The sequence below is a fragment of the Trichechus manatus genome, unplaced genomic scaffold (assembly GCF_000243295.1).
Source record: "Trichechus manatus latirostris isolate Lorelei unplaced genomic scaffold, TriManLat1.0 scaffold00121, whole genome shotgun sequence".
Classification (NCBI taxonomy): Eukaryota; Metazoa; Chordata; class Mammalia; order Sirenia; family Trichechidae; genus Trichechus; species Trichechus manatus.
The window spans coordinates 7,215,974-7,228,421 of record NW_004444057.1 but is presented as its reverse complement, the minus strand read 5'-3'; the positions used below and the strand labels follow the sequence as shown (position 1 = coordinate 7,228,421).

The 12,448-nt window shown below is 34.6% G+C and overlaps 1 protein-coding gene across 3 annotated transcripts in view; it reads right to left on the bottom strand.

Moving 5' to 3' along the window:
• Positions 1–12,448, bottom strand: part of SLC12A2 (solute carrier family 12 member 2) — a 101,992-nt gene that overhangs the window by 49,353 nt on the left and 40,191 nt on the right. For all 3 annotated transcript variants that reach the window (XR_002825317.1, XM_004384298.3, XM_023738697.1), the window contains 6 exons: positions 12,063–12,202; positions 8,148–8,258; positions 6,572–6,680; positions 5,004–5,131; positions 4,827–4,911; positions 1,632–1,783 (listed from right to left, as the gene is read on the bottom strand). Coding sequence is in view for 2 of the 3 variants with exons in the window: in XM_004384298.3 (XP_004384355.1) it covers positions 1,632–1,783; positions 4,827–4,911; positions 5,004–5,131; positions 6,572–6,680; positions 8,148–8,258; positions 12,063–12,202 (725 nt within the window). In the remaining variant the exon portion in view is untranslated. The remainder of the gene's footprint in view (positions 1–1,631; positions 1,784–4,826; positions 4,912–5,003; positions 5,132–6,571; positions 6,681–8,147; positions 8,259–12,062; positions 12,203–12,448) is intronic.

Here is a 12,448-nt window from a genome sequence, read left to right as displayed (position 1 = left end):
ACGGCATAGGTATAGAATCTTCTAATGAAAAGGAAGGCAAGGCGATACCAAGTAATGGTAGACTGCTTCAAACTTAGAAAGATAAGGGTAAAATTCAAGGTAACCACAAAGAAAGTTAACAAACATACTCATAAAAATAAAGAGGAAAAACATAAAGTCACAGCAAAAACAAAACCTACAAAAACAGAAGAAATGAAAAAAAAAATCCACAAAAAAAAGTAACTCAGCACAGGACAATAAGAAGAACAAACAAAACGTCTGCACCACAAAAAAAAGCACTACAAAATGACAGCAACAAACTCACATCTATCAACAATTACACCAAATGTAAATGGACTCAATGCACTCATAAAGAGACGGAGAGTGTCAGAATGGATAAGAGAACAGGATCCATCAATATGCTGTCTACAAAAGACACACCTTAAAAACAAAGATGTGAATTTATTAAAAGTCAAAGGTTGGAAAAAAATTTATCAAGCTAACAACTACCAAAAAAGAGCAGGAGTGGCAATACTAATCTCAGATAAAACAGACTTTAAAACAAAATCCACCATAAAAGACAAAGAAGAAAAAAAAAAAAAAAAAAGACGAAGAAGGATACTATATAATGATTAAGGAGGATGTTCACGCACTGTGAAGAATGTAACAATTGTCCCTGAACCATTTGTGTAAAAATTGTTGAATGGGAACCCAAACTGCTGTATAACCTCCACCATTTACTACTGAAAAGACAATAATATATTATTAAAAACACAAATCCCCCAAACACCATTATCCTATTTCTTTGCTTCTGTAGCCTAATACTTCAACGAAATAAAAACAGATTTCCTTAAAATGTTTTATATCAATTAGTTATACCACTTTTTTCCTTTTTTAACTTTACATACTCTTAAGCATGTGAGGTCTGCAATTAAAATTTTTCAATGAGTGCAATGTCTCATTTACCCAATACTACAGGTAAAAAAAAATTTGTTCTATTTAAGTTGATTTTACAACTCATCCAATAATAATAACTACCATAATAGCAGTAACATCTACCATTTGAGTACTAGATGCCAAGCACTTTGCTAAATATTTTGCATTATCTTTTAAAATTTTCAAAACAATCTTATCAGCTAGGTACGTATACTGTCTTCTCCATTCTGTTTCTTTTTTATTTTGTATCTCTTGTTCTCTGAATTGTTTGTACTACACATCCCTGCTTCTCCAATGACTGTCAGATGTAATACCAGACATCTTTAGATGACTGGAGCAGAGATGGACATCAAAACCAAAGGCAGCTCATCCACAGACCAGCAACATGAGTTTCTGAACAAAAATGTGCGAGATGCTTCCAATGCTTCCCTGCTTTCTGAAACACTATGTCATTTTGAGACTCAGGACATACATAGTATACTGTAAGAGTGTTACCCTCAGGTATCCTTTGTCCTTGAATGGCCTCAGATTTTATTCTTTCATATTTTTCTGTTTGCCTAATTACTTATCCATAGTCCATCTTAACAGGTATCTCCCTGTACAGTGATAATGGTCCTCCCTCTAGGCTGTAGCTATACTCTGAATGGTCAGATGTGATAGCAGTCTGACCCCTACAGAAATACAGAATACCTGTATAATATAAATTCCATGCTCACCTGGAAGTTGTTCATTAGGCCGTAGGAACAAGGGCTGGTTTCACAAGATGAAAAGTCAAAGTTTAATTTGCAGGCTGCAGAAGTACAGTTTGTTAACTCTGTCACAATAGTGTCATTAATGTTTCCAGTGGCATCCCGAACAACACAAGAACCTGAAGCACAAGTGACAATGAGAACAAATAATATAGCTAACATCTATAGTCATTTCAGAATTACATATACCCGTAAAGAAACTATGCTTATAACAGCATACACTGCATTTACAGTTAACAGCTTCATCATGAACAGAATTTGGAAAGCATTATGTACCCCAATTTTTAAAGAGTGAAATGGAACCTTTAATAAGTAAATCATATGTACTATAAAAAGCTGTAAATGTAGTTGTGGAGAATGGTATATTAGGAAAACTTTTTCTTGGTCTCTTTGGTTAAGACTTCTTTGAACAAATATAAAGACACTTGTGTTGAAAGAGTTTCAAATGTCTCCAAATGTTTTATACTTAAAACTTGGCCAAAGATCAAAGTACTGTGAGGGAAAACTATTTGAATATGAATGAACAAAGTTCTACTTAAACCACTGTCTCACATATTGTCTTCCCTGACAATTGGAAAATATAAGGTGCTTCAGATTTGCTTAAAATTAACCCATCGGGCAGGGTGACTGGGTATAGATGAAACAAAATTAACCATGTATTGATAATTTTTGTAACTTTTTTGAAGCCGGGTAATAGTTATATTGGATTCATTTGACTATGCTTTCCACTTCCGTGAAAAATTGAAATCTTTCCTAATAAATCATTTAAAAAACTACCTTGAAACAACACTTTATTACTTGGAATAACATATGATGTGCAAATATTCCTTAGGTTTCATGTATTATTTTCTGAAGCATTTGAACACTATTGCTTCACCATATATGAGGTAAAAAATTATACAGTTCAAAAACTGAACACGAAACAGAAAACAAAGTATATTTTAATGACTAGACAGACTACATATAGTCTTTACTCTTAAATTTCTTCATCTAACTTTCAGAGCAGTGTTTGTAAAACCATGTTTCCCTAAAGGTATCTCTGAAACCACTGAGGGAATGAATGGGTGGAGAGCAGGGCTCCGTGTCTCCCATTTGCTCTAAAAGCAGCTATGGTTTTGTATATTTCATATTCCGATGTTCTACACCTACAACTGTTTGGAACAAAAGAGTTCCCTGCTTTGAACTAGTTACACAACCACTGATCTTAACTGGGCGTCTTAACTGGCTCAGCTCTGGAACATCAGGGAGAATGGGCCACTCCTAATTGTTCCAAGGGCTAGACAGAATGAAATAAGGGCCAGTTAAAAACAGAAAATGTTTATCTGCTCTAACAAATTATTTTCCTAATTGAAACATATTCAGTTACATCAGTCTTTAAATTAAAATGAAATTTTATTTACCTTACTTATATATAAGACATACAAGCACATTAGGAACTTAGGTGAATATATAATTCATTTGTTTTTTTCAAAATAAATTTCAGGGATTTAAGTATGTACTATAAAAGATAAATAAAATCCAAATTCCTTTTTAAGATGTAATTTAGCCTAACGTAATACTGAATAATGCTGTTTCTAACGCTTATTTAGTCAAATTTCAAAATTACTTTTAAGCAAACAGTGACAGAGTTGGTAAAAACAGTTGCAATTACTTCTCAGCATATCAATGTATAGCAAAATTTTCTTACTGAAATACAATAGAAACCTCAGATTTTGATGTGTATGAACTGGAGCTTGTGGTTCTTTTGACTGGTATTACACTAAGATTTACTTTTGTAGTATGTTTGAGAAATTAAACTATTTCTGTTTATGGTGACGGAAAATTTAGCAGTGGAGATTGGTGGTGGTTATACAACATGATTGTTGTAACTGGCGTCACTGAATTTCACACGTTAAAGATGATGAATCGGTAACGTGTTATTTACATTTTTACGATAAAAAAATTGACTTTCAGAATTTAGACATTATTACTTAAATTTCAAAAATATATGTTTTCTGGGTAAAGTATGCAGTTTCACAAAAACATAATAAACTCAAAGCAATCTGTCTATAGTCAACGAATATAAATTATACGTAAATTGTTATCATTAGCTGTCGCAGAGGTAGCCTCCGCCTTATGATGACTACACACACCATGGATGAAACACTGTCCACACCGCTATGGTTCATAGGGCTTTAAAAAAATGGCTGATTTTCAGGAAGTAGATCACCAGGCCTTTCTTCCTAGTGCATCTTAGCCTGGAAGCTCCATTGAAAGTAGTTCAACATCACAGCCACACACACTGACAGAGGGGCAGTGGTCTGCATGAGGTGCGCTGGCTGGGAATTGCACTCGGGTCTACCGCATGAAAGGCGAGAAGTCTACCACTGAACCACCAAATCTGAAAATTAGTAGTTATCAAATTTTACATCAAAGTTTTCTGATCAGAATGTTTCAATTAATTTAAAGAACCTACTATTGTAGTAAATAGCTTGTTAAAGATTTTTTTTTTTCCCTAGACTATTTTTACCATCAAAACAATTCTTTAAAGCAATTGCCAGTTATCTTTGGTAATGAAGTCTCTGAGTTTTGATCCTCTCATCTGTAAAACAGGATTTAGAGACTGATTGACCACTTAAGTTCATTTAAAGTTTTAAACACCGTGATTCCATGAATGTAATAAAATGATTTTAAGACCACTGTCAATTTAGTAAGATTTTAAATTCAACTCTATGTTACAATAAATGGCCTTGAAACAATTTCTGTACAATAAAATTATATGAAGATATAAAACCACCACCATAAAAAAAAAATTCAGAGATTTCTAAAGATCAGAGAGTAAAATACATTTGCTTGTACATATGGATTATGCTTTTAAAAAATATAACTCAGTAGAATTTAAGATTTTGATGATATTATTTTTACATAATTTTCTAATTTAATATAATTAATAGAAATTCTTGGGGAAAAACAATAAAGCATTTGGTGATTTAGATAATGTCTATAGAAGTCATTACTAGTTTTAAAAAAATTTTTTTGGATTATAATATGCTACTCCATGTGTTTTTCATTGTAAAATTTCTGAATTTAAAAGTCAGAAATTGAACGTCATGAAAATAAATTTTTATAGTAATGTATATCATGAAATTTCTGAAAGATGTAAAGAAATGTAAGGCTATTTACCTACAGATACTGCAATTCCTACGTAAACCATCGTAGTAATTAAAATGGCTAAAAGAGTTCCTTTGGGTATGGCTGACTGAGGATCCTAAAAGACAAGAAAATTTTTTAAGTCTATCTTTAGAAGTATACATGTACCATTTTTTTTTATTCATCAATACAGTACTTTAGAATACTTACTGCAAGATCACCTGAGATATTTGCTCCAGCCAGAATACCAGTTGCAGCAGGAAAAAAGATGGCAAATACAGAAAAGAAAGTCTCTTCCTCTCGAAAATCTGGTCCAAAGTTCTCATTAAATATTTCTGCTGTAAAGAACGAAATATTTTTGGCAATTAATAGATAGCAGACTTAGACCATAGTAATTTAGTTTAAGAGTAACTGACTTGTACATATGATGCCCAACTTCTCCTCACTTCATCATCAGTAAATTTTTACAAGTGTCATAATTATTCAGTGGTAAATATTAAGCCAAGTATTAGTGCTGGCCTTTTCTTACATGCAGCTCTGGTGGTATAGTGGTTGAGAGCTCGGCTGCTAGCCAAAAGGATGGCAGTTCAAATCCACCAGCCACTCCTTGGAAACCCCATGAGGCAGTTCTACACTGTCCTATAGGGTCGCTATGAGTCGGAATCAATTCGACAGCAACAGGTTTAATAACAAATGGTAATAAATGTACTGATGAAAATAGGATTTTGCGATAAAGAATAAGAGGGAGAATTGAACTTAATGTGGTTAGAGAAGGCTAAAGACATAGGACTAAGGAGATAATATTTAAGCTGAGGTTCTACTGAGCAAGAATCAGCCTCATGAAGATCAGAGGGAAAGCATATACTAGGAATAAGAGACAACATAAAGGCCCTGAGGTAAGAAAAAGTGTAGCTCTTTTGAGAGAGTAAATGAAGGCCAAGCTGTTAGTGAGAGGGGAAATGAAATGAGATTGGAGAGATCAGCAGGGGTCAGATTTGCAAAACTTTATAAGAGTTTATATCTATCACCTTTTGTTCCCAAGAATGCAAAATGGAAGGTGTAAAAAAAAGTGATTTTTATTCCAATTCTACAGCCTACATAAAGGAGATAAAACTAAATTAAACTATATATTAGTATGAGTCACCGGACTAAACTCAATTACACTGCAAAATATTGAAAATGTACTAAAATTAATTATAAAATGCTCTGGTACCCCAGGTATCCATCAACAGATGAATGGATAAACCAAATGTGGTATATACATATAGGGGAATATTTTCTGGCAACAAAGAGGAACAAAGTTCTGATACATGCTATGACATAGATCAATCTTGAAAACATCATGGTGAGTGAAATCGTAAGTCAGACACAAAGAGGCAAGTATTGTATGATCCTATTTATATGAAATATTTATAAGAGGCAAATGCACAGGGACCAAAGTTTATTAGTGGTTACCAAGGAATGGGAAATTATTACTTTAACAGATACTGAGTTTCTGTCTGGGGTGATGAAAAACTTTTGGAAACAGTGGTGATGGTGGCACAATATGGTGAATGTAATTAGTGTCACTGAATTGTACACTTAAAATGGTGAAAACAGAAAACTTTTTGTTATATGTATTTTACCACAATAAAATTGGGGGAAAAAAACAACAACAACCTTTTAGTATCCATAACTTTTGAGATTTTAATAGCAAAGAGTTAAGATTAGCTTCTATTGAATAATAAAATGCTAAAATATGCACCTTAAAAAATAGATATTCTCTCTTTTTTACTTACATTTATAACCAAAGAAACCTTTGGGCTTCTTGCTCTCCAATGGGATAAACGTTCCTATGACAAAATCGGCAATAGCAAGCAGCAGAATCACCAAAAGAACAATTTGAGCCTAGAATTTTAAACATTAAAAATAAAAATCAAGTATCCTGTGTCTATACATTATAACTTAAATATAACTAATATATAACTTTCACAAGGAAAAGGATTTCTCATTTTCCCATGGCCTCAAGCAGTGTCAATCACATAGTAAGTGCTTAAAAACTCTGTTAAATGAACAGCTCTAAAGAACTATCCTAGAGTGTTCGATACGCCAGAAAAAAAAAAGACAGCAAAAGTAGGATCGTGCCATATTTTTTTGAAATGACCTGAAGATGTGCATGCCCTCCCACAACCATAAAGCATCACTGTAAATGTGTAAACACTATAGGCTTTTCATCCTACATACTCTTCCCTATCACTTCCACCTTACCACTATAATCTTGACATGAAAGCATATTTGCCACAAACACAGGTTTTACAGCAGGTGCAAACATAATGTTGAACGTGTAAATGCTACAGGAAAGGGGGGAGAAGAAAGATATGGAAGGAAGGACAATACCTCTTGGGGAACAGGATTGGAAGGAAGAACAATCTATCAGAACTACCAGTTCCCCTCCTCCACTCTTAACTTCCAAATAAATCTGAACAGACACTCATGAAAAACTATACTATCTGTGGGAATAAGAACTACTTATATGCTAATCGTGCCCCAGGTAGTATGAAATATTATTCTTTCAACAAAGTAAATTTGTTAAAGATATAAATGATTTAATTCTATACTAATATGACTTTAAAATAAATAACACACTTGGAAAAATTATTCCTTCAGACTGTCCTGAATTTTTGGTTAGGTAAATATTATATCATAGCTCATAAATATAAATAACAGATATGTGATTTTTATATGACCCACGAAAGTAAACCTGAGAAACCTGGGACTTCTGAGTTCCTCAGTAGCATCCCTGTGGATATTCACTACTCAGGAAACGAGAGCTGTATTGTAGCATCCTCTGACTCTCAAAGATATGGAAACATTTTGGGGGCTTTTCCAATAGGTTAACACATGACTTCAACATTATTTTCTGGAAACAGTGGCACTGGCTTTGGTACCCATGACTTCTGATATTTCAACAGCAAGGAGTAAGACTAGCCTCAGATAGGTATTAACTTTCAGTTTATTGCCACATATTTATTTTTAAATTGACACTGTAAATAAATTACAAAGCCAACAGTTTAATTTGGGCTACCTAATATACTGACCTGAGCATTTCTAGATAAGCGTAAACCAAGATCAGGGTGGAGAGGCAGGAAGTTCAAAATTTAGAAAGTACTGTGTTTAACTGGATCCTAGACTGTTACCTCCAAATATTCCACACCTTGTCAAACAGAAAAAAGCCTTATACGCAAACTTTTGTGAAAATGGCCACTTAGGAATCACAAGAATCTGAAAACACCACCACACTTTAAAGCATTCCCAAAACATAAGCTCTTAAAGTTCATATATTAAATACCTACAGATGTTCCTATCATCACTTACTTTTGCTTCCCATTCCATTCCAGCTACGGAAATACCTAAAAGGACCACCACTGTAATGGCTCCAATAATTCGGATATCATTGATTTCATCTATCATAAGTATGGAATGTTCCTAGAAAAAAAGAATTATACATTTGAAGTGCAATATTAGTTATTTTACATAAACTCTTTAATTCTTTTTGAAACGTTTTAGAGATATGACAGCACCTTAAATGTAGAAGATGAATAAATGCTTATTTAACGAATAAACCCATTCCATCAAGTTGATTCCGACTCATAGCGACCCTATAAGACAGAGTAGAACTGCCCCACAAGATTTTCAGGGCTGTAAATCTTTACAGAAGCAGACTGCCACATCTTTCTCCCATAGTGTAGCTGGTGGGTTCAAACTGCCGACATTTCAGGTAGCAGCCAAGCACCAAACCTCTACACCACCAATACGGAAATCTAAAGAAAAGTACGTAGTTAATTAACATTTACTATTGAGGTGTCATTCAAGTATCTGGTGACAATAAAAAATAAGATCAAATTATTAATATTGCTATATTTAACGTACATTAAATACAACAACTAAGCAAATAAAAAGAAAAATCATAGTATGACTAAGTAGTTCTGATAGCTAAGATTTTTTAAAGTTACTTGGTAGAAATAAATTTTATATCCAAGGTGATCAGTGAGCTCATGTTCTTAATGGGTCTTTTATGTTGCATAAGGAAGACAGATTAACACACCTTCACGCTGTTGTCCAAAAACACACACTGTTCTCATTTTATGAGCAAAATTATTTGTAGTTTAATTATCAATGACATTTTTTTTAAACTACCATTTAGATCCAAATAGTTAAGGACTGTGATAGTCTAGTCAACTAAGTAAAACAGCTATGTATGAATTAACTACTTTTCAAATAACTGTGATAGTCTATTCAACTAAGTAAAACAGCTATGTATGAATTAACTACTTTTCAAATAACGTAATAAAAGGCAGAACATGCACTGTAACAAATCTTTTTGATAACTCAGGATGACTGAGCCATATTATGACTGAAAAAAGTGGAAATTATAAGAATTTTACAAACTTGAGTCTCTAAAAAAATAAAAAGTAATTTTATTAACGCTTTTTAAAAAAAAAACTTTCATAAAAGTCAACTACAAGAAAGAAAAAACATTTGTTTGAATTCCAGATAAATAAGTTTAGTACAAAAACTAGGGAAAAAATAAATCCAGATCCAAAGATATTCTTGCCAGCCAAAGGTAACAGTCATCCCTCAGTATCCACAGGGGATTGGCTCCAGGACCCCCTCAGATACCAAAATCCACAGATGCTCAAGTCTCTTACATAAAATGGTATAGTATTTGCAAATAACCTATGTACATCCTCCCATATACTTTAAATCATCTCTAGATTATTTATAATACCTAATACAATGTAAATGCTATGTAACTAGTTGTTTCACCACAACTGAAGGTAGCCTTTCTCTTCTGAGTTTTTTGAGCTCTTCTGGGAATGATGATGCTGCCTGGGCATCAGTCGAAGCTGATTCTCCCATGATCATGAAATTCTTGAGGCTGTAGTGATTTACACAGGTAGCCAGCTGGCCCTTACTATCCTTAAAACTCCTTCCTCTCCCTCTCCTCAACCACCTCACACTTAGCTGCAAAGGGACTGCTCTGACCACTTAATCACTTTTGAGGAGCCATTTTTTCATAGAAACAGTGCACACAACACAAGCAGCTAACGAACGAGACGTGAGGTGAACAATGCTCAAACAAGGAGTGCTGGAGAGAGACTGAGGATGCGCGGAACGGCAGGAGGCTACAGCGGCGGATGCCTACACATCATTTCATTTGCATGGATCCAGCATGAGGCAAATTCAAGTTTTGCTTTTTGGAACTCCTCGTGCCCCCCCACCCCTGCAAATATTTTTGATTCGCAGTTGGTTAAATCCAGATGCAGAATCTGCATATACAGAGGGCCACTGCAGAGTAGGAAAAAACATTTCCTGGCTTTTCTGAAGTAGGATCTCATTTAATTTCATAAAACAGTGTGTACTCTTTACTTTGCAAAAAGTTCTTAGTGTTGTTGAAATTTGACATCTACTGAATTAGTCTGATGTTCTCCATAGCACTTGGATACTCATACCTGAAAATTACTTGCAGAAGAGACCAAAAAAAGGTAGTAGTATAAATATGTATCTAATGATTGGTTTTGAGATTCATGGATCACTACACACTATAATATTTCATGTATCAAATCTAGTTTTAAGTACTTGGTTTGAATTTGGTTAACTCCCTCTTAATTTTGCATGAAATAAAAACATTTTTAAACACTAATTAAATACACTGATAAGAATTCACAAAGTAAACTTTAATCTTTGAGTCTCAAATAAAAACATACTAAATTAAACAATATTTGCTTAATTAGAGCCCTTAATATTCAATATCCCTTTGGTCTACACAGGTGAAGGTCAATACCAACGTAGGTGTCAGTCTGTTCAGATTTTATACTTCCTAATGCACCAGAGGAGCCCTGGTGGTGCAGTGGTTAAAGTACTCAGCTGTTCAAACCCAGCAGTCACTCCACAGGGGAAAGATGTGGCAGTCTGCTTCTGTAAAGATTACAGCCTTAGAAACCCTATGGGGCAGCTCTACTCTGTCCTATAGGGCAGCTCTACTCTGTCCTATAGGGTGGCAATGAGTTGGAATTGACTCAATGGCAATGAGTTCGGTGATTTTGGTTTAATGTACCACATACTATTGTGAAAGAAAAGTTACAACCTAACCTAACATGAACAATTACAGGTGTTGAGGTTCTTCTCATCTAATCATACTGAGGAATCCTATTTCACTCCTACTGCTTCAATCACAGGAAACCCTGGTGGCATAGTGGTTAAGAGCTATAGCTGCTAACCAAAAGGTCGGCAGTTCAAATCTACCAGGCACTCCCTGGAAATGGTGTGGGGCAGTTCTACTCTGTCCTATAGGGTCGCACATCCCAATGACTCTTGAATTTTCTCTCTTTAAACATGTTCTCTTGTGAACTCCACAGCAGTATTATCAACTGCCTTCTGGCCAGTTCTCCTTGGATATAACCCTGATCCTTTAAATTAGTACATCTAAAACTAAATTCTGTGTTCTCTGTCTCACAATAAATGGCATTACCTTCCACCTAAATGTTGAAGTCAGAATTTGTATATAAACTGGAAATTTTCCTTTCTCTAATTCCCCAAATCTAATCAATTATCAAGTTCCACTGGTTCAACTTCTTTAAAATCTCTCAAGTTCATCCACACCTCTCTAGCTCCACTGGCCATTGTCTTAATTTAAGCCACCATCTCTTCCCTGGGGACAGCTACTCTTAAGTGATCGCTGCCTCCAGTTGTGATTCCTTGAATTCATTCTCCATACTGTGGTCGGATATTTCTGATTGTGTCATGGTCCCTAATTCCAATCAAGACCCATAAATTATACACTTAAAACTGCAACAACAAAAAAAATGACTCAAAACTGTAAACAAGACGTTCTTGAGCCATACTTATTTAGTTTCTTTAATGCACTACATTCTACCACTTTCAAGTTTTTGTTTCCTTTACTTCCTTATCCCCTCATGCCCTAGCCTATCACTCCTCAACATTTGCCTGCTAATGTCTAGACTCCCCTCCTTAGAAAACCCTTTCTTGACACTCAACCACCCCCATTCCTGAATAATAAGTTAAATGCTTCCCAGCTCTGTGTTGCAAGACCTCTTATATTACCCACTTCTCATATTCCATAATAATGTTTTTCTTTGTCTATTTCCCCTGCTAAATGTCTTTAAGGACAAATTCCTTGTATCTCACTGCTTTTCAAGCATCTAACAGAATGCATGCCACACAGCCCTCAATAACAACCTGGTAAATGAATGACTGAAAGTGAATTACCTTAAGCAACTCCACCACAGTTTCTGCAAATCCAACCACATACATAGCAACTGCAACAGCATTAGCAAAAGCGAAGATCAGGCCAATTGCACCACCAAATTCAGGCCCTAGACTTCTAGATATTAAATAATATGCTCCTCCTAAAAAAAAAAAAAGAAAAAAAAGTACTGAAATTAGGATTTAAACACCGTTCTTACTTTGAAATGTTTAATTCCACAAAAGAGATCACAAAGCAGATGCCAACAATAAGCATAGCAGTTAAATTAACAGGCAAGTAGGTGAGTGTATTTTCAGGAAGAAAACATCCCAAACAGAATACTTCACAACCCATTTCATTCATTAAGTTCTCCCCATAGCTAATATAATATTACCTGCTATTTAAATCC